This window comes from Diceros bicornis, chromosome X (genome assembly GCF_020826845.1).
Source record: "Diceros bicornis minor isolate mBicDic1 chromosome X, mDicBic1.mat.cur, whole genome shotgun sequence".
NCBI classification, from domain to species: Eukaryota; Metazoa; Chordata; class Mammalia; order Perissodactyla; family Rhinocerotidae; genus Diceros; species Diceros bicornis.
Window position 1 is genome coordinate 1,209,510 of NC_080781.1, and position 22,329 is coordinate 1,231,838.

The 22,329-nt window shown below is 51.9% G+C and overlaps 1 protein-coding gene across 1 annotated transcript; it reads left to right on the plus strand.

Moving 5' to 3' along the window:
• Positions 1 to 8,018: 8,018 nt before the first annotated feature.
• Positions 8,019 to 22,128, plus strand: ASMT (acetylserotonin O-methyltransferase). Its single transcript, XM_058535345.1, has 8 exons — positions 8,019 to 8,119; positions 11,939 to 12,113; positions 14,010 to 14,139; positions 16,877 to 16,945; positions 18,473 to 18,591; positions 18,863 to 19,003; positions 20,850 to 20,972; positions 21,833 to 22,128. Exons 1-8 carry the CDS (start codon positions 8,051 to 8,053, stop codon positions 22,126 to 22,128), a joined length of 1,122 nt encoding a protein of 373 aa, XP_058391328.1. The 5' UTR covers positions 8,019 to 8,050.
• The last annotated feature ends 201 nt before the right edge of the window (positions 22,129 to 22,329 follow it).

Sequence of the window (22,329 nt, forward strand, 5' to 3'; positions counted from 1 at the left end):
TCTTCTTGGAAAACTGACTCCTTGGCTATTCGCGATGCCCTTCTTTACTCTTTGAGGCACGAGTGTGCTTTTTCTTCAGGCCAGGCCCTGCAGCGGAGAGGGATAAAGGACCGTGGTACTCTGTTGTGACATAGTGGTTACTTTTAGGGACACCGAAACAACACAATTAAGAGTGTGGATTCGGGAGCGGAGAGCCTGGTTTTGGACCGTTTCCCCAAACAGCGCCTCCTGTGGGGTGGGAGGGGGAAGACAGTGATCAGAGTGGGGATCAGGTAAGGAACACCCAGGCTGCCTCCATGGGACCACGGTCGTTCAGGCTCATCTTCTCAGGCTTGAGACCCTGGACATCTTGATGAGTTAGGATGGGATGTTCCAGGTTCCCCTTACTTTTGTCTATTTTCTAAATATCCTCTGGTTTTGTCTAGGGCTAATTAGCGATCAATAATGGCTAATTCGTGAGGATGGAGATGAATTGAGACACGTTTGTTACCGATGAGCTTTTATCTTTACAAACAAACCAATGTTTTTCTGTTCGTTCTGGGGGCCTGTGAATGAAGAACACGTTTCTTGATAAATGAAGGGTCTGGACGCGTGTCAAGTTGCTGATGCGCTGTGTCTTCAGCTGGGACCTTGGCGTCCCTATGCCTCTTTGCCCAGAAACTCTCCCCATATTGAGTGTGACCTGTGTCACTGTCATCTTCCAGCTGTTGGCTGCAAACTCTTCTAGGCTTGAGGTCCCAGCGGGGACTGGCTGGGACAGCCCTTCCTTAGGCCTTGCTCTGAGGGATGTTCTGTAGACCCGAGGGCTCGGGGGTCCCCAGGTTCTGCTCCTCTGGAACCTAAAAATCTGCCTTCCAGGAGCGTTTGGAAAATGACAAAACCCAAGGAATTTTCCTGGAGGGCTCATGGGAGAAAGGGGATTGGTGTTGGAGTCAGGAAATCGACTCCTCTCTTTCCGCCTCCATTTTTGCTCCTGCAAACCCTGAATCTTGTCTGTGGAGTGGACGACCCCATGGCCTGCCCTGCCCTGTACTTTCCCTCGTCCCGCACCGCCCAGCTCAGCACAGAGGGAGGGGAACAACCACAGCCTCACCCCTCTGACCTACGCCGTCGTCTTGCCGGATTCCCCGGTTCTTTCTCTGTCCTCGCCCTGCCGTCTCCCACCCGGGGGGCACTCACTCTGGGGGCTTATGCCAGCTCACGGGGTCCTTGGCATGCCGACTGTTTTAAGGGGATCGGGTCCGTTTCTAAGTCCTTGGCTTCCGTATAGACTGGTTCTTAGAGGTGTTCTGCCTGGGAAGGTGCCTCCAGCTGCTTCCTCCTCCTCCCCTCTGCTTACAAGGAGTCTCCATTTCTGTCCTCCTTCCTCTTTCTTTGGCTCTGCTCCTTGAGATGGCCAAGCCTCTGGAGTGCCAGGGTCACCCAGAAAGCTGGGTCTAGGAGTGACATGGTCACAGCAGCTGTTCCTGTTGGCAGTGTTCTCCCCTTGGCTTTCAACAGAACGGAGAGAGGACCCTCCGGAGTTGTCTGCCACCAAAGCGAGAAGGTGCTGTGGAGTCCAAGCGTCTCTTTGCACCTGTCTTCATGTGAACGTGGTTTTCCAGACAAAGGCGGGAACACGGTTCCTGCTGAACCGTAATGAGAGAAAGCCCCTCCATCCCGTTCAGAGATGCATTTCTGATAGAGCTTCACTTAATAACGTAGCATTTGCAATCTGTTTTAACGTATACACTCGTAACTAATAGTTGAATTTTTTGAACACCCGTAAAACCTGTTGACAGTAAAAAAAATTAATATACAATTTAAGTTTCTATATTTACAATTTTTTCCAGTTTTATTGAGATATAACTGACATATTGTATTAGTTTCACGTGTACAGCATCCTGAGTCGATACATGTATCTATTGCAAAATGATCACAATCAGTCAAGTTAACATCATCACCTCAATTTATACATTTTTATTTCAGAACTGTGATGGGGTGGTCAGGTAAATTTGTAAGCACAGAAATACAGCTCGGAATCCTGGAGGGGAAGGGAGTTGAAATACGGACACAAGTAGAGAAAGAAACAATATAACATCAGCCGCTGTCAATTTGTGCATTTTTTTAAATGGATGAATAGGGTTATTAAATTGCTATGATTTTAGATTCTATTGGACACATTCTCAAGAAAGCAACAAACTTTTTATGGAAATGTCTAGTATACGCTGAGAATTCACGGCTTGCAGTTTTTGAGAAATTCTAGGTGGTATGAAACACGCGTGGGGGTCTCTGGAGGACGCGTGGACAGTGGTCTGGGTTCAGACCCTCAGGTGTTCCAGAATCAGCTGGGGGTGAGACTAAACGTGGACCAGACAGGGCAGGTCTGGGGGCAGATGGAGCATCGCTAACAGGCGGTTGCCAGGCGATGCTGATGCTGCTGTCGGGGGCCGGGGGATGCTGTATGCTCCAGGTGTGCAGCATCCCTCCCAGCCCCTCCCGCCTGCAGCGCCGCGCCCCACCCTCGGCTCTCTCTGCTCCCCATGTGGCTGGGAAAGTAAAAGCGATCCCAGGAGAGCCCCCCACCCCACTGCCCCTGTGCAGACGGGGTGCCTGAGGTCCAGCCTCCTCCTCCAGGCAGCCCTTCCTGGATGCTGCACGCAGCCCCTCTCCCCCAGGGACGCCAGCCTGCAGGACCCCATCTTTGCAGCAGGCCCTTCCTGTCAGCCTGCAGTGGTGACAGGCTGCCGCCTGCGTCCTGAGCAGTGTAGACGGCTCCCGCACCCCCTTCAGCTCCAGTCCCGTCTCTGCTCCTGTTCCTAAAGCGCCTCCACCGAGGCCTCCTTACTGCTCTCCCAATCAGGTGTGGCCCCCCGAGCTCCTGTCACCCCACCGCTCCCTCAGAACAGCTTCCGCCCAGGTGCTGTAGACTGCACGTCTGTGCCCCCCAACGTTCATACATGGAATCCTGACGCCATGGGGCGGTGTTAGGACGGGGGCCCTTTGGGAGGGGATCAGGTCTCGTGAATGGCGTCAGTGCCCCTATAACAGACCCCGGAGAGCTCCGTCGCCCCTTCCGCCGCGTGAGGACACAGCAAGAAGACGGCGTCTATGAACCAGGAAGAGCTCTCTCCAGACCCCGGATCTGCCAGCACCTTGATCTCGGACATCCAGCCTCCAGAACTGGGAGAAATCAATGTCTGTTGTTTGTAAGCCCCCAGTCTGTGGCGTTCTGTGATAGTGGCCCGAGCTGAGAGACCAGGGGATCATCAAGTACTTCTGGACTTACCTGTCTCCAGTTACGTTCCCTCTTGCTCGAGGACGAAGGGAATTAAAGTCAAAAGAAAAGAGTTGCTAGATCTGGCGGTTTGGCGCACACGCCCGCTAGAATGGCAGTAATAGGAATAAGAGGAAAATAACCAGTGTTGGCGAGGATGTGGAGACGTTGGAGCCTTGTGCACTGTTGTGGGGGTGTAATGTGTCAGCCACTGTGGAAAACAGTCCGGAGGTTCCTCAAAGAGTGCAACGTAGAATGACCGTGTGACCCAGCAATTCCACTCCTGGGTACGTACCCAAAAGAGTTGAAAACAGATGTCCAGGGAAACAGTTGTACACGCATGTTCATAGCAGCGATATTCACGATAGTCATAACGGTGGAAACAACCCAAATGCCCATCAATGGAAGAGTGGATAAATAGAATGGGGTCCATCCGTGCAGTGGAATATTACTCAGCCATGAACAGGAGTGAAGCACTGACAGGGCTACAACGTGGATGGACCTTGAACACACGATGCTCAGTGAGAGAAACAAACACGAAAGGCCACATAGGGTGTGATTCCGTTTATGTGAAATGTCCAGAACAGGGAAATCCATACAGACAAAGTCCATGAGTGTTTGCCAGAGGCTGGGGCGGGGGGATGGGGAGGGACTGCTCACGGGGATGGGTCTCCTTCTGGGGTGATGAGAATGTTCCGGAACCAGATGGAGGTGGTGGTTGCGCAACGTTGTGAATGTGCTACATGCCACTGATTTCTTCTCTCTAAAATGGAGAAAAGGGTAAGTTTTATGTTGCGTGTTGTTTTAGCCCACACAATGAAACCCTCGGTGGGTCGCGTTCTGGCTTTTTGTCTAATTTCCTCCTTCCTGGGTCCTCGAGGTTACAGATTGAATGCCCTGGATGCCTTGGTCTCTGAGCAGGTGTAGGGGCCTCGTTTGGTTCAGGGACTGGAGGATGAGAGAGCTCCCGAGGCGTCCGCCCAGCCCAGCCCTTCTCTGGGCGCTAGGGAGGAGCTGGGGGTGACCGGGGCCCCTGCCCGCCGTGCGTCACCCTCCGTGGCTGCGGTGCGTATGGCTCCGGCCAGGTGGGGCTCGCTCGTGTCTCCCTTCACTCTCCTCTTGCATCTCCGGCTCACCTGTCATCCATATGCGGGCTCAGGGCTTCCTCACCCTCAGACCCTACCCAGTGCAAGACGCAGCCCGTCAGGCGGCGACCTCTGACAAAGGGTGGACGCCGCCATTCACTGTAAGAAAGCCGTGTCGCTTTCCCAGGGCGGCCGTAATAAGAGACCACACGCTGGGGGCTTAACCCCCAGGAATTCCTCCTCCCCCCGTCCTGGAGACCAGACGTCTGAGATGAAGGGGTCACAGGGCCGCGCTCCCTCCAGAGGCTCCAGGGGAGGGTCCTTCCTGCCTCCTCCAGCTTCTGGGGCTCCAGGCATCCCTGGGCTGGTGGCCGCCTCCCTCCATCTCTGCCTCCGTCTCCATGTGGCTTCTCCTCTGTGTCTGTGTCTCCTCTTCTGTCTCTGATGAGGACACTGTCATTGGATTTAGGACCACCCTCCTCCAGGACGCCCTCATCTCCATCCTTCACTCAATTACATCTGGATAGACCGTTTCCAAATAAGATCCCATTCCCAGGTTCCAGGGATGTTCATTCCTTACCAGTAGACCAGTGATTGTCTGTCCCATTCGACCTTTAGCCACTCCGGGAGTGTTGGGCAAATCCTGAAGCCCACCTGCCCTAGTTGGGGGGCTCGGGCCAGCCCAGGTGTGGGTGTTCGGACGCCATCTTCCTGAGTGGTGTCCATGTGCAGTCAAGTTTGAGGATTCTGCCAGGTCAGGGTGACCTTCTCCCCTCTGTTCCCTCGAATCCCACTGTGGGGATGAAATGGAGAAACGTGGCAGCCGTGAGGGCAACTCGCATGAACTAGATGTCTTCATGGTCAACCTATGAACGCATCAAACTCATCAAATTCACCCCAACGTTCCTACCACCTTTTCACAAGAAGTGCAGTTGATTCAGAGATGAACTCTGGGGATGTCTGACCATGAACTGCCCTTTACATTCTTCAGGCAGCTGGGAGAAGTTGGGGTCTCTGCCCCCAATGTGTGTCTCAGGTTTTGGGGGTGTGGGGGTCCCGGGAAACAGAACAGGTGGTCCGGCTGCAGACAGCGTCAGGCTGTGCATTTCGGTGCAGCCCGAGGTGTGGGCATCGGAGGTTCCTTTCGTTTCGTTGTTCCTGTTTCCATACATGCTTTTTTCTTTAAAAACAGCCTGACTGGGGGAGGCAATGCCTGACTGAGGGCAGGGGTTTGAGGGTAAATGTCTGTTTTCCTTTTAAATTTTGCTGTGAACCTAAAAGTGTTCTAAAAAAATAAAGTCATAGAAAAACAGCCTTATTGAGATGTTATCCACAGACCGTAACATCTACACATTGAAAGGGTACAAATTCAGCATTTTTAGGATATTCACAGAGCTGTGCAACCAACTATGTGCAACATTCTAATTTGGGAATATTTTTGCTTCTCCCAAAAGAAATCCATTGGCTAGGTTCATTTTTAAGGAAGCCTTGTCCACATCAACTCTTTTCCATTGCAAACCCAGCTGATGAGAATTCTCTTCTGTCAGGACGGCGTCTTACTTTTTCTGGCCAGAAATGTGAACCGTCTAGAGGTCGGCTGAGCAACATCGATCCTGTTCCAAGGAATAGCCCTGCACGGCCGGACAGCTTGTGATTCTCGCCTGCTCTGAGTTTAAATTCTTTTTTTTAACTCGTTTTCAAAACTCTGCCTGTGAAAGGGTGAGTCTGAGGTCCATGCCTTGAATTTCCTCTGATCTGTAACTGCTGTGTCCCAGCCCTTCTCGACACTCAATCTCATTACTAAAGTAATCGCCTTAACTGAAAATCCGGGGGATCCCACTCGCTGGGGATTTGCCCGCCCTGAGAAAGGCAGCTTGCCTTATAATCAAGCAAATGCCATCGACGGCCAGCGGCTCTGTCCTCCTGTAGACCAGTCCCAAGATCTCTCATCGCCCCCACCTTCAGGTCACGTCCCTGGTCGTCTGCGAGCACATCCCTCTGGGTATATTGTGTTCCACGTCGCCCACCCAGCCACCAAGAGAACACGACGTGTCACCCAGGGGGCGTTGGGTTGACCTGTCAGAATCCACCCTAGACCGTCCCGCCCCGTTGGCCGCAACACTGGCAAATCCTCTTCCCCCACTGACTTGGTCCCCAAGAATCTGGCTCTCGCCCCACCAGCCCTAGCACTTGGGCTGCCATCTTGGGGGTCCCCAGTGCCCCTCAGTGCTAGACCATTGCCTGTTTCTGCTGGACGTCCGCAGGGTGGATGGGCTGCTCCCCGGGAAGCTCATTCTGTCTCCACTCGGCTCACAGAGCTCTCTCCACGGAGCCTCTAGGGATCTGCATCTCTCTCTTGCAAATCGTGGCATCTGGGAGGACGAGGTTCCACCCACCCTCCCACAGAATCACTGGGGTTAATAAACAGCTGGGGTATGGGTCCAGGGGACAGAGTCTCGGTGACGTAGGGGCTCCTGTGGGGTGTGACCCAGAAGGGAGCTCTGGGGAGACGAGTCCTGGGCCGACGGGAGTGGGGACAGGCTTGGCTCTTGTGTTCTCTCTGTGACCCCATTTCCCAGGATGTTGCCCCTATTACCCGCCGCCCGGGCTGCTCCTGATGTCCCTGGAAGGGAAGGAAAGAATGCAGAGAGGAAAATGGACAATGTGACCACGTTCCAGGGGAACCTTTCAGCTCTCACTAAAGTCCTGACTGCAGATATTTAGCTGCAGCAAAAATAATACAATTGAAAATAGTTTCAGAGTCCAAGTCCACGAATGATTTGGGGGATGTTTGCTGGCTGTGGAGACCAAAGGAGGCATCATTTCAGACAGTGTGTTAGAGATCCTGAGCCGTGAATGTCAGCCAAACGCTCTCCTCTCTGCTGCGGGCTGAATTGTGTCCCCTCAAAAGATATGCCCGCGTCCTGACCCCTGGAACCAGGAATGGGACCTTATATGGAAACAGGGTCTTTGCAGACGTGATTGAGTGAAGGATGGAGATGAGGCCGTCCTGGAGGAGGAAGGCCCTAAATCCAATGACAGTGTCCTCATCAGAGACAGAAGAGGAGACACAGACACAGAGGAGAAGCCACGTGGAGACGGAGGCAGAGATGGAGGGAGGCGACCACCAGCCCAGGGACGCCTGGAGCCCCAGAAGCTGGAAGAGGCAGGAAGGACCCTCCCCTGGAGCCTGTGGAGGGAGCGCGGCCCTGCGACCCCTTCATCTCAGACGTCTGGGCTCCAGGACGGGGGAGGAGGAATTCCTGGGGTTTAAGTGCCCAGTGTGGGGTCATTTGTTACAGGAAATTAGTACACCCCATTCTCCCCCCATTTGAGGGGACCAAAGATCCCTCAGTCCGTAAAATGAAGACTCAATGGTGGTGAGTGGTGAGCATACTGGTTGTGGCTCAGATCCACAGCCCATGGTGTAAGGGTGGGGTGGGGGCGTAGGCTATTTTCAGGCTCCGTGTATGTTGGGGACAGAAGGAGGGAGCAGAAACCCAAGGAGGAGACATAAGCTTTGTCATCCCCTTAATCAGGCTAATAGGATTTTCTAGGATCATCGTGTTTGGCTCACTACCGGGTCTCCAGCAAGGAGCTTCTGGCAGGAGCACCGAGTGGCTGGCTGTCCCCTAGCTTCCTCACAGACCCACCGTCCCTGAAGTAGGACAACACGGAGACCCCCAAAGCCAGGCTGACGTGGAAGAAAATGAATTCCCCAGAGGATCAGGCCTATGATCTCCTGAACACATATGCAAATGGCTTCATGGTCTCCCAGGTAGGAACCTGGGGAGGACGTTCCACTGGGCACACCGGGATCTCACAGACGGGAGCCGGGGGAGGAGGATGGGGATTGACCGCTTTATGGGTACAAGATCTCCCTTGGGATGATGAGAATGTTCCGGAACTATGGGCAGAGGCTTGGCTATTGGGACATGGGGCCCTTCTGGGGACCTGTCGACAGTCACGGGTCCCGTCTCAGAATGCTGCTTTAAAAGGTTAAAATAAAATAGGCTTACAAAGGAGACAATGGATATTGAAATACAGGTATTGAAATATTGAAAACATTTTGTGAGAGAGTAATACAGGTTCTTGTCTGTTAACATGCTAAGAATAAGGCGGTGCATTTAAAACAGAGGCACAGTTTGAATGTTCATCCAGAATGTAGTATTTCATCCCTTCTTGGGCTGAATAATATTATGCTGCCTGAAAGAGCCAGACACGGAAGCCCACATGGTGTAGGATTCCACTGATGTGAAATGTCCGCAACAGGCAAATCCACAGAGACAGGGAGCAGATCAGTGGTTACCAGGGCATGGAGGAGGGGGGCCAGGGAGAGACTGCTTAGTGGATATGGGGTCTCCTTTGGGGGGTGATGAGAATGTTCTGGAACTCAATAGAGGTGATGATTGTACAACATCGTGAATGCGCCAAATGCCACTGAATTGTTTAGTCTAAGATAGTTGATGGTGAATCTCGTGCTATGTGAATTTTACGTCAATAAAAATAGAGGCAAGTGAGAGTGAGATTTTATATTTTAAGGGTACCCCGGGGTCAGGACATCACAGTGGATGGTGGTCCTTGGCAGGACACACGCACCCAACGTTGGAAATCCAGTGGATTCTGAGTCTCTGTGTGAGGGTCCACGTGTTGAACATCTCCGTGTGCAAAGGTGTATGAATGTGGATGGAAGCAAAGCGTTCATGGCTTGCTTTATGGGGTGAGGGTGCCTTCTCTGAGGGAATAGCGGGATTCCTCCAGGCTTTCTTGAGTGAACCTCCGATTTTGAGAACACACAGCTGCACAACCACCAGGCAGAGAGACACCCAAAGAATGGCAATCAGTGGGGTGTGAGGGTCTGTAACAGCAGGGCTGGGTGATGGCCGCAGCCTGGGGTGGGTCCAAACACACCAGCATCGTGGAGCAGTGTTGGATGCCGGTGGCATTTCGAGTTCTGTACGTGAAGATACCGGTGGCTTCTCTTGGTCACAAAGTCAGGGTCCTGTAATACTGGTTTGTGCTTACTTCGTAATGGGAGGGAGTGCAAAGGTTCAGGTAGTGGCTACTGAAAATTGAAGTGAAGTGTCTTCCCTATCCGAATTCATGGATCCCCCGAATCCCATCCAGAGACCCAAAGGGTTAGGAATACCTCTGTTAGAGCCATTAGGATACAGAAAAGGAGCATCCTTCTACAGAAAACATAGGAATTTGCTGCCTTTGCTTGAAAAAAAAGTGACTTACTTGTGCTCCCATAATGTCCCCAGCCAGCTGGGGCTGCTTGCTGTTGGTTCACAATGGTTTTGGGTGGGTTATAAATCTTGGGAGGAAATTACTTCAGTAGACATGATACCATGCCCTCGAGTTGTCACGAGTTTGACGGAAGAAGAGCTAATCCAACTGGAGTAGAATAAAACTTAGTATGACCTTCACAGAACAGCAGTTAATGCAACCTCAGTTGGAAAAGAATTAATAAAATCTTAACAGCACAAGAGCTAATATGACGACAATAGAATGAGCTAATGCACCCTTAATGGAATAACAACTGATACAACCTTGACAAGAGTTGATACAATGTTAATAACATAAGAGTTAATGTAGCCTTAACAGAACAAGAACAGATACAATCTCAGCAAGAGTTAATATAACCTTAGTAATAGAACTTTATGAATAAAACTTTATCGATAAACTGGATAGAACTTTAATACAGTGGTTCTCAAACAGGGAGTTTGCTCCCAGGGGGCACTTGGCAGTATCTGGGACATTTTTGGTTATCATTCCTGGGATAGGACATGCTCCTGGCATCTGATTGGTGGAGACCAGAGATGCTGGTCCACACCCTACAGTGCACAGGATGCCCCCACACCAGAGAATGGTCCAGCCCCAAATGTTAGTAGTGTGGGGTTGGGAAACACCAACTTCCTCAGTTAAGTCAAATAAAGACAGGTCTCCTTTTTATTTATGTCCACGTGCTGTTGAAACAACACCAATCGTAGATATAGAGTAAGTCCTGTGGCAGATACACGGTCACAGGAAGCCGTCTTCCCGTGTGGGACTTTTATGGAGCCGTCTCTCATGGCCAACCTCAGCGAGGCCGCCCGAGCCTTGGCGCTCAGGCAGAACTGTGTGCAAGAGAAAAAATGCCTTGACCATGTATTGATTTTTTATAGTTTATGTATTATTTGAAGGCATTACCTATTAACTTCTTTAGACAGAGGGATAAAAGAAGAAAAAAAACAAACAATTTTAAGACTCTAATGCCACCGTGTGGGAACACCACTGACTTCTTAAAAAGAAAAAAGGAATGCATATATTTCCATGTTGGAAAATTGAAACACCATATGCGGAAAGGTTCGGAACGACAAGGGAGAAGGTGCTCCCTGTGTCCCCTTCCCCGACTTTCTGCCCCCGGGGAATCACTGTTAATAGAGACCAAGAACAGGATTTTGAAAACTCACGTGTGTTTGCACGCAGTTGTGTGTGTCCCTCAGTTCCTCGGCTGGCCTTCTGTGTGTGGACTGTAGATTTCCTTCTAGAGAGCTTTGCTTCCCAGAACAATTTCAGAGTGATGCTGTTTTGGGCGTGACGGGAGGTTTAGTGAGGATGGACAGGGCAGGGAGGATGCTCTAGAATCTAGACCTGCTCAGGCTTCCCCTTTCTTTGCTCCCCCTGGCTGGCCCGCCAGTGAATGGCCCTGTTGGACCCTGTGTCTACACTGGCAGCCCCCACCGAGCCCTGGGCCTCACCTCCCTAGGGACCAATCTGTGCAGTAGACGGTGTCGCCCCTGGACAGCTGGTTAACCCAAAAGCAGGACTGCCCTCAGCACTTGGAATAGCGGGAACAGATGCTTCCTGGTGCACGGCGGAAGCATCATTTAAACAAAAGTTAAATTGTGATAAAATAAGCATAACATAAAATTGACTATGTTAACCATTTTTGAGTGCACAGTTCAGTGGCATTAAGTATATTCACATTGTTGTGCACCCATCACCACCATCTATTTCCAGAACTTTCTCATCTTCCCAAACTGAAACTCTGTCCCCATTAAACACTGACTCCCCATCCCCTCCTCCAGCCCCTGGCACCCACCGTCTACTTTCTGTCTCTATGAATTTGACCTCTCCAGGGACCTCATAGAAGTGGGATCATATAGTATGTGTCCTTTTGTGAATGGCTGATTTCACTGAACATCATGTCCTCAAGGTTCATCCGTGGTGTAGCAGGTGTCAGAATCTCCTCCCTTTTCATGGCTACTATTCCACTGTACGGATGGACCACACTTTGTTCATCCATTCATCCATCCGTGGGCACCTGGGTTGCTTCCACATTTTGACTATTGTGAATAATGCTTCAATGAACACAGGTGTACAAGTATCCATTAGAGCCCCTACATTCATTTCTTTTGGGTCTACACCCAGAAGTGGAATTTGTGGCTCCTATGGTCGTTCTGAGTTTAATTTTTTGAGGCACCACATACCGTTGCTCATAGCAGTGCAGCGTCATTTGCAAATGCATCCCTCGCGCCCCGAGGTGTGTGCCTCTGTGAGTGTGGTTCTCAGGAGAACGAAAGCTGGCTTTGGTTTCTGCCGCTGCCCCGAGGTTCTCTTTGCCGCCTGCGAGCTGGGAGTGTTCGACCTTCTCGCCGAGGCCCTGGAGCCCCTGGACTCGGCTGCGGTAGCTGCACGTCTGGGCACCAGCTCCCATGGGACGGAGCTCCTGCTGGACACCTGTGTGTCCCTGAAGCTGCTTCGAGTGGAAATGAGGGAAGGAAAAGGTAAGCACGCTTGACATTTTGCAGGAGGCTTTTACTGTGTCTGTTAAGGACCAGAGAGTGAGTGTTTTCAGCACTGTGGGCCATTGGTCTCTGCAGCAGCTGCCCATCAAAGCAGCCAGAGACATTATGTAAATGAATGGGCGTGGCCAGCTGCCAATAAAACTTTATTTACAAACACAAGCAGGGGGCCAGATTCAGCTCACGGGCTAGAGTTTGCTGACCCCTGTTCTAGAGGTTTCCGCATGCTGGTGTGCCATTGATACCCTGATGAGGTATCCAAGGAACAAGACAAAAATGTGAAAAAAAGTCGCAAGGGAGTCATTTTCCATCAAGCTCAATTTATTATAAAAAAATTTTTATTGTTAAAAAATTAAATTAGAGGGTTGCCATTCATCATGAGATTATTTTTTCCTAATTTTGGTGCAGAAGCAGCTTTTCTCTTGTGGAATATGGTGATGGTGGCTTTTTCTTTGAAACATCCTTACTCTGCAAAATTCAAGATTGTCAACCTTGTGTCGATTGTTCAGATCATTTTTATAATTTTGTCGATTCGTGAGATTGCAGAGGCTGGAAACCATTGCTTGAGGTGACGCACAGAAGAACAGGGGTGTGTGCCGGACTCTGGCAATGTGGGCGGTGGCCTTTTTGCTTACAGCAAGGAGTCGAAGGCCTGTTGGGATTCTGGGTGCAAAGATTGGGGATGGCTTAACGGGAGCAGGAAGGTGTCATTTGGGCGATGACGGCTCTCAGGTAGCCGGGCTTGGAAACACACAGGCGGCAGGCTGCAAGGTAGCCGAAACCACGAGCAGCCCCACCCCTACCGGTGCGGCTGCCCCAGCGGCCACACAAACGACCAGTTGTCCCTCTTGCTTTTCTCAGAGGCTCTGCTTCCTGAGTCCAGGGGCCGGCGGGTGGTTGGGGCGCGGGAAAGCGTCCACACGGTCCCGGGAGGGAGCCTTTGCCTCCCGCTGATGCTCAGCCCAGGCTGGTGAGAAGATAGACGAGGGTGCAGGCCGGGAGGCTCTCGGGCGCCCGGCTTGGAGGCAGTGTGACTGGAGAGTGTGTCCCAACTTCTCCGGGTTCTGCCCACGTGCGTGACCACGGGCGTTGGGCCGGTGTGGACAAACCGTTCAGACATAGTGAAAGGTTAGGGCCTTCTTCTTCACGAGCAGGGCAAGCCGTGTTCTCTGTTCTCAGAGGCAGGTGAAGGGGCTCACGCCAGGAACGGGACCACGGTGGAATCCGTGCTAAACCACGGGGCCTCCGTGGGAACCGGGTCTCATGGAAAGGATAGCAGGGAGTAGGCTCGGAGAACTCGACTAGCCGTTTTTGGAAAGGTGGCCCTGAGCTGCCCAGGTGCATCCCCTGGTCGGTACGAGGCTCCCCCGGGTGGGAGATGGCAGGATGGGGTGGCTCACAGCCAGGGGCACCTGCTGTTTACCGTCTGCAGGTTATGGGCTGGGACCCTCCTGCAAATTGTTGGGAAGATGTTGGCGTGCTCCCAGGCTGGGGCCGCCTGCCGCTCAGCTGAGCTCTGCAAAAAAGCAGCCCTTTCTCCTCCGTCTTTCTTTCCCTCCATGACCAGGGCGTCACCCCATTTGTCTATTTTTAAATAAGTTATTTCAAAGGGCACAGGCTGTAATCTAGGGTTTCTCTGAGGCGCATTTGCCCCTTCCACCCGCTCCACCAGATGTCCCGATGGGATTTGCCAAAACTGAACCCAACAGGTGCATGGGCTGCCCCCCGCCCCCCGGTCACCCCGCTCCTCCAGGATGAGCCCCCAGCTGCTCACAGGCGAGGATCGTGTTTCGATCCTGATGCTGCTGATGCTGGTGACGGCGTGTGGTGAAGACTTGAAATGCAACTTATTTTTCTGTCCTTTCTGTGTGTTTTCAGCTTTCTATGGAAACACAGAGCTGTCCAGCACCTACCTGGCCAGGGCCAGTCCCACGTCCCAGCGCAACATGCTACTCTACATGGCCAGGACCACCTACCTGTGCTGGGCCCACCTGGCCGAGGCTGTGAGGTGGGCATGGCGCCTCCTGAGCCCCAGGGCCCCCCCAGCGCCACTTGAGCCTCAGGGCGTCGGAGGAGTCAAAATGCTGGGTTTCTCCTAGAAGCAAACACGGCACTGCTAGGTTTGGAAATCCGGAGCGGATGTTTGAGACCACCTGGTGTCGACCCACGGAATTCACTTAATCTCAACCTGTCGTGACATCAAGGCCTTGTGGTTCAATGGTCTCCAGGGGAAAGTAGAGGGTGCGAGTAAAGAAGGGAAGCTGGGGAGATGGTTCAGCACAAAAGAGAGGCTGCCATCATTGTCATGGGTTTGTCCACACTGGGTCTCTCGGCCTCGGTGCCACTGACATGTGGGGCTGGACCGTTCTCTGTGGGGGGGGGGGGGTCCTGTGCACTGTGGGATCCGAAGCAGTGTCCCTGGTCTCCAGCCGCCAGGTGCCAGAAACATCCTCCAATTGTGACAATAAAAATGTCTCCTGGGGGCAAAATGACCTGCAATTGGGAACCACTGAGTTAGGTAGATAGAAATATAGATAGATGATAGATATTGATAGATAGATAGATACAGATTGATAAATACTGGTAGATATACAGATAGATGATAGAGATAGATAGATAGATAGATAGATAGATAGATAGATAGATAGATAGACAGACATAGATAGACATAGATAGATGGATGACTAATAGATAGATGATAGATAGAGAGATAGATGATAGATAGATACAGATAGATAGATAGATAGATAATAGATAGATAGATAGATATAGATAGAGAGATATATGGATAACAGATAGATGATAGACAGGTAGATACATAGATAGATGATAGATATTGATAGATATTGTTAGATAAATCAGATAGATAAGTACTGATCAATATATATAGATGATAGATATTGTTAGATGATTGACTGATAATATTGATAGATATTGATACATAGATATTGATAGAAGATGGTAGATATTGATAGGTAGGTATAGGTAGATGATACATAAGTAGATGGATATATAGATAGATAAATGATAGATAGGAGGGTACATAGATAGACAGATAACAGACAGATGAGAGAGGTAGGGTGTCTCACGCTAGGTCAGGGTTTCTCAACCTCACATACCGGATTCAGGACTGGGTGACTCTCTGTGGGGGGCGTCCTGTGCACTGTGGGGTAGTGTCCCTGGTCTCCACCCACCAGAGGCCATGACCACCCTCCCTCCCCAGTGGTGACAAACAAAACTGTCCCCAGACACTGACAGATGTCCCCTGCGGGGAAAGAATCGCCTCCAGCTGAGAACCACTGCTCCACATTTTCTTTCTTCATTATTTTAACCTAAACTATGTCTTGCACCTACGGTAGCTTCACTGTGAAAAACTGGGGCCAAGTTTTAATGTTTCTTTTGGAAAAGATACAACTCATCATACTCATGCTTATAATCATTATTGGACTTCATATTTGTTGTCCAAAATCACACACTCACCTCAAGTGAGTGTGTCCAGGCGGCCCAGGGGTGGAGTTGTCCTGGGGAGGGTAGGATATCTAGATTTTAATGACATCTCCCAATTTTTTGATGTTGGAACTCATTCAGTTAAAAAAAAACATTGAGAGGACCAGAGCCAGCGCACCAGGAGCTGGAGACAGCCCAGGGCTGCCCATTGGGTCTCTGCCCACAAATAACAGATGACCCCCAAATCTCTTGAGGCCTTGTTGGACCCTCTGGAGTCCTTCCCAGTGACTTCACTCCCTCGTCCCATTTGTGGAAGGAACCAGGAGTTGGGGCACTGGGGACAGATGCTCTTCTCCTCCCTCCTGCCCTACACTTCCACACGAGGCCGCCTCGGGTAGATTATGTGGGTCCCACACCTGGGCACAGATTCCTCCTTTCTGTGTTTTTCATGCTCTCATCATTGCAGTCTCCTGCAGGTCAGGTGGAAAAGAGATGACCCATGTGACCGCAGGCTGAGCAATCTAATATCCCTGAGAGAAGTGGGGGCTGGTTCTGGTGGTGCCAGAGGCTAGAACCAGGGTGGAAGGGGAACAAGCCACAGGGGGAAGGTTCATCTTGATGCCAGGGAGCTGTCCAAGATGGGACAGGATGCCCAGGGAATCCTTCAACCCTCTGCAAGGGAGAGGAAGCAGCTAGGAGTAGATGAGCTGTCCCTCCAGCTGTGGGTAGACCAGCTGTCCCTCCAGCTATGGGTAGACCAGCTGTCCCTCCAGCTGCAAGGTGCTTCCTACCCCCAGATGCTTGGTAATGAGTCACTCTGAACCTCCACGCCCCCTGATTACACATCATTTGCACACTCTCTTTAGACTGTCATTAAATTTCATTGCTGGGGCCTGCCCAGTGGTGCAGCGGTTAAGTTCACGTGCTCCACTTCAGGGGCCCGGGGTTCACAGGTTTGGATTCAGGCCGCAGACCGACACACCGCTTGTCAAGCCATGCTGTGGCTGCGTCCCATATAAAATAGAGGAAGAGGGGGGCGGATGTTAGCCCAGGGCCAGTCTTCCTCACAGAAAAAAAAAATTTCCTTGCGTCCTTGCTCACATCAGAGAGCTGAGCTACATGGGGACTCTCGATTACACACTAGGAAAACACTTGTGAGTGTGTTCAGCTACGTAATTGTTTGCTGCTTGTTCCAGCTGTGATTTGAGGGGAGGATCTGTGGCCAGCTGTAGAGATGAATTGATGATGTTCAATGCATGTCTAAGACCTTGAGTGACAGCCCCCCTCCCTGTCTCCAGAGAAGGGAAGAACCAGTATCTGAAGGCGTTCGGCGTTCCCTCCGAAGAGCTCTTTACGGCCATCTACAGGTAACGCCAAGCACCGATGCCCGTGGGACCGGGCTGATTTTTAAAATACTTACAGGGCTGAATAAATGTGTCCAAGTACAGCAAAACAGAAGAAAGTGGATGTTTAAGATAAGACTAAAAAAGAGGTTTTGCTGTTCTGATGTTTGTGTCGATCAATTTCCTGAGCGGACGAAAATGGTCTTCCCTTCTTGGGACTCGACGAAAACCCAACATTTGAGTAGAAAAATGAGGCTCAGTGTTTGATGTGGCCAGAGTTACCCAGGGATACCTCAGTTCTTTGTTCTTTCCACGCCCGGACGCGGATGTGCTGTTTGCATGGAGCTCTGGGATAGGCATTCTGGGAGGGGGATGAATGGATGGCTATTGCCAGGGCTGCTAGCTGGCTGAGGGGTGGTGTAGGAGAAAGCGAAAGGAGTGAGGTTCCCCTCCACTCTCTCCCCTCCGTTTCTCCTCTCCTCCACTCCTCTCTCTTCCTCTCTCCCCCTCTTCCTACACTGAGACCAAAGCCACAGAGCTGGCTCTGGAGAGGGGACAGAGAGAGGGGACTCTGAGGAACGAGAGCCCGCACACCCAGAGATCTGTCCCGCTCCTCTTACACTCTCATCCCTGCCATCTTCCAAGACCCCTCCTTCCCCCACAGTCTCTGCCCCACCTCCCTGAGTTCCCACCGTCCGCAGCCCTTGCTCCAGCGCGTGTGGAGGGCCTCCGGGACTTGCAAAGTAGACCAGATCATCTTGCACTCGGCCATGTGGGGTGGGGGGCACATTCTTTTTTCTTTTTAAATTATTTTATGGAGGTCATTTTGGCTTATAACATTGTGTAATTTCAGGTGTACGTTATTATATTTCAGTTTCTGTGTAGACTGCATCGAGCTCACCTCCAATAGTCTAGTTTTTTCTGTCACCATATACATGTGCCCCTGTATCCCTGTCACCCTCCCCCACCCCTTCCCCTCTGGTAACCACCAATCTGTTCTCCTTGTCTATGTGTTTGTTTATCTTCCACATATGAATGAAATCATGCAGTGTTTGTCTTTCTCTGTCTGGCTTATTTCATTCAACATCATACCCTTAAGGTCCATCCATGTTATCAGAAAGAGCACAATTTTCTCTTTTTTGTGGGTGAGTAGTATTCCATTGCATATATATACCACATCTTCTTTATCCATTCATCCATTGATGGGCACTTGGATTGCTTCCACATTCTTGATTGCCTTACTTACAAAGCATCTGAACTCCTGTTCTGGTGGAAATGGACTCCCCGGGCGGCCTCCAGGGAGAATGATAATTAGTTCCAACCATATTAAGGTCTCTAGGAGTGCGGTAGATGCTGGTGGCTTACCGAGGGCTCCCGCCATCCCCAATCATATACTTCTACACCAGCGTAGGTTCCATTTCACAAATGCAAGGCTTACACACATGCCTGGGGGACACAGCTCTTGGCTGAGCAGAGGGTGACCTGTGTCATGGTTTATGATGGCCGCACAGGAGTTGGTGTGATTTTGACCAGCGTGCTTTTGCATGCCAGGTCCGAGGGCGAGCGGCTGCAGTTCATGCGTGGTCTGCAGGACGTCTGGAGCGTCAACGGGAGGAGTGTGTTGGCTGCCTTTGACCTGTCTCCATTCCCTCTCATCTGCGACCTCGGTGGTGAGCGCGGCCCCAGGCTTGGAGCTGTGTTTCCAATTCTGTATGGGGGATGTGTTAACCCTGGTTTTAACAGTGCCCTGTAAGCTAGTGAAGGAAGGAAATGGAAATCCCATTTAGAGCAGTGTTGAAAGTCTTCCTTGCACATCCCGAAGGCTTCCTGGTCCCAGCTCCTCACCGTTCGTAGCCATGGCTGAAAGGGGCAGAGGGTTGGACAGAGCCGTGGCTGCCTACAGGTTCTTGTCTGCCTGTCACCTTCTGTGTCCACTTCCAGGCTGTTCCGGGGCTCTGGCCAAGGAGTGCGTTTCCCTGTACCCTGGATGTCAGGTCACCGTTTTCGACATCCCGGAAGTGGTCCAGACGGCAAAGAAGCACTTCCCATTCCTGGAGGAAGAACGGATCAGCTTCCGTGAAGGTGGGTTTCCACGTGGTGTATGTGTCCATGGGGAACCACAGACGCATCCCAGGGGGTCAGGAGACGCTGGACATTTATGAGCAATGAGGGATGTTCAGCGCGGCTTCCTCAACCCTCCAAATAGCCCCCTCAACTTAGAACTACTATTCATGATGGATGGAAAGCCGTGTAAAGTATACTGTTTTCTTACAATTAATTCTTTCTTGAGTATTGGATTGCATTGAATAGTGTCCCCTTAAAACTCGTGTCCACCCAGAACCTGTGATCTTGTTTGGAAGTAGGGTCTTTGCAGACGTGATTGAGTGAAGGATGGAGATGAGGGCGTCCTGGAGGAGGGTGGCCCTAAATCCAGTGACAGTGTCCTCATCAGAGACAGAAGAGGAGACACAGACACAGAGGAGAAGCCATGTGGAGACAGAGGCAGAGATGGAGGGAGGCGCCCACCAGCCCAGGGACGCCTGGAGCCCCAGAAGCTGGAAGAGGCAGGAAGGACCCTCCCCTGGAGCCTCCGGAGGGAGCGCGGCCCTGCGACCCCTTCATCTCAGACTTCTGGTCTCCAGGACGGGGGGAGGATGAATTCCTGGGGTTTAAGTCCCCAGTGTGTGGTCATTTGTTATGGCTGTACCAAGACTCTTCTCCAGGTATCTAAATCCAAAACATTTATGAGTGACAATGAATGGAGTGGGCTGAAGGCAACATCAAGGCACAACTGCTGACTCAGAAGATGAAGAAGACTCAGCCATTCTGGGGCTCAGAGACCACGGCAACTTTGCAGAAAGCTGGGATGGCTCTTCCTCTTCCTTGGGGACATGGCGCCCGGCTTCCTATGGGGAGAGTGACCTTTCGTGGTTCTTTTTCTCTGCTGGCTCAGAACGAAAACACCAGGCGGGGCTGTCAGCCCCTCCATTCTTAGTTCTGCTGTGAATTCGCTACTGTTGCCTCATGAGCTCCGACGTTCATGGCATCGGAGGCCTGAGGAGTAGGCACCCCTGAAATATTTACTGACCAGGGTGAGGAATCATCTCCTTCTGAACCCTCTGGATCTGACAGGCTGGGATGGGGCTGAGGCGAAGGGCGTTGGTCATGGAGGGAAAGCTGGTGTGTCTTGCCTCATCCTCAGGCCTGGGTTCTCTCCCTTGCCGGCTGGACACAGACGGCCCCCGAACATGGCCACCCCCGTCTTTCTTCGTTGAGTGGAAGAAAATCCTTTCTCCTGCCCTGTCTCGTGGGGGAACGTGTGTGGGCTCCATATTTCCTGGAGCCCCAGCACAGCGGAGAGATAATGGATTGGCCATTTGTCATCCAACACGCAGTCCCGAATTCCTGTGAATTTGCAGAATATAGAGAACGGACCTGCTGAGTTAACCCTGTTGGCACAGGGCTATCGAAGGGCTCTTCCAAAATCGGTACTTATTTTGCAGGAAAAATATTACGAGAGTCGAGTGTTGGACTCCACCTGTGCGTAGAGTCTCTCTTGGGCATTTCTCCTCAATCAGGAAAATGTATGTTGACTGTGGGTTCAGTTCAACCCATCACACAAGAGCCACTGACCGACTGCCTGGGGGACTCGTGAGATCTGTGGCTTAGGGCTGCCTCAGGAGCTGTTGACACAAGACCTTAGAAAATAAAATAAAGATAAACCAGTTTCCAGATCTGATGGAGGGAAGGGGCTCCAGACGTCATCCAGGATTTTCTTGTCTCCCTCCAGGGTTGTTTTTGCTCAGGGCTGGGTCTGCGGGTCACCGGCTGGGGAAGGCACGGCCCACCCAGGTGACCTTTCCGTACTGGGTGCTGGGTGAGTGGAGCGGGATTTAGGCTGACCCCGGGCACCTGCCCTGTGTTGCAGGGGATTTCTTTAAGGACCCGCTCCCAGAGGCGGATCTGTACATCCTGGCCAGGGTCCTGCACGACTGGAGCGATGAGAAGTGCTCCCAGCTGCTGGCCAGAATCCATCAGGCGTGCAAGCCAGGTAGGGTTGCAGGGCTGCGTCCCTGGGCACTCACCGGTCAATTCAGGGCGGGGTTGCTGGGGTCTCATTTGGACGCCGGACACTGAGGTCATGTCCCGGGTCAGTGTGGTCATCCTCCCAGCCGGCTTTCCTTCCAGACGAGTGGTTAAAACAAAAATGGCGTTAACGCCCATTCTGTAGCTAATCTCAGCTAAAGATGGAGACGGTCAACGGCCGTGGCCCCTGGGTGGCCTCGTCTTGCCACGATTTATCTTACGGAGCTTAGCCGTGTGTGTGATGGACACTGCCCAGCTCTCCTCGGGGGCGGGGAGGGGTGGTCCATCCATCTTCGTGGGAAAAATTAAATATTTCCGTTGTTGCTTGAAATCTGGAAATGGCCCTCAAATCGCTCTCAATGGCGCACCCCAACATCCCGATTTTGAGGGATTTGTGAAGCCGTGTCCGGGCCATCTCAAGATGAGGTTGGCTCAAAGTCATCTTCCTAAGGTGGAAGCAAAGTGGACAGCTGCCCACCTGTGCGTTTAGGGCACGGGCTGTCCACTGTGGTGGGATGGGTCGTCCATCTGTCTCCCACGGCCTTGAAGGGGGTGCACGCCTCGCCCGGTTAGACAGGGGCTCCTGGCACACTCAGCTTTTGTGACCCGTGCAGAGCCGGCCAGCGCCCGGGGGGCCGTCCCCGCAGGCTGGAGCTGAGAGGGCCCGGGGGCGGCAGAGCTGGGTCCGTTCTGCAGAGGAGGACGCAGGATGCCGGGGGCAGTGGGGAGCTGGCGGGCTGGGGGCGTGGAAAGGGACAGGCAGCAGGGAGGAGGGGTCCTCAGGCTGGGCGGTCCCCTGCTCACGCGCCCCTCTGTGTGTCTCAGGAGGCGGCGTCCTGGTGATCGAGACCCTCCTGGACGCGGACGGGCGGGGGCCGCTGACCGCGCAGCTGTACTCGCTGAACATGCTGGTGCAGACGGAGGGCCGGGAGCGCAGCGCCGCCCAGTACCGCGCGCTGCTGGCGCGCGCCGGCTTCCGCGACCCCCGGAGCCGGGGGACCCCGGGGCGGTACCGCGCCCTGCTCGCCAGGGCGCACCCGCCCGCCGCCGCCGCGCTGACCTGGCGGCCCCCGCACGGCGGCCCTGTCCTGGTCGCTGTACTCCAGTGCGGTCTAATTTAATCCAACTTAAGTCAGTCTAATCTTAATTTACTCTAAATTCAATTCATTTTATTTTTAATTCATTTTATTCGTAATTTTAATGTATTTAATTTAATTTTTAATTTTAATTTATTTAATTTTTCATTTTAATTTATTTCATGTTTCATTTTAATTTTTTCATTTTAATTTATTTTATTTTTAATTTATTTTCTTTTTTCAATT

Bases quoted from the DNA above. Each gene is read 5' to 3' on its own strand.
- ASMT (XM_058535345.1), top strand. From the start codon at position 8,051: ATGAATTCCCCAGAGGATCAGGCCTATGATCTCCTGAACACATATGCA. The intron at 8,120-11,938 runs GTAGGAACCTGG...CGCTGCCCCGAG, and splicing joins ATGGCTTCATGGTCTCCCAG to GTTCTCTTTGCCGCCTGCGA. The intron at 16,946-18,472 runs GTAACGCCAAGC...TTTGCATGCCAG, and splicing joins CTCTTTACGGCCATCTACAG to GTCCGAGGGCGAGCGGCTGC.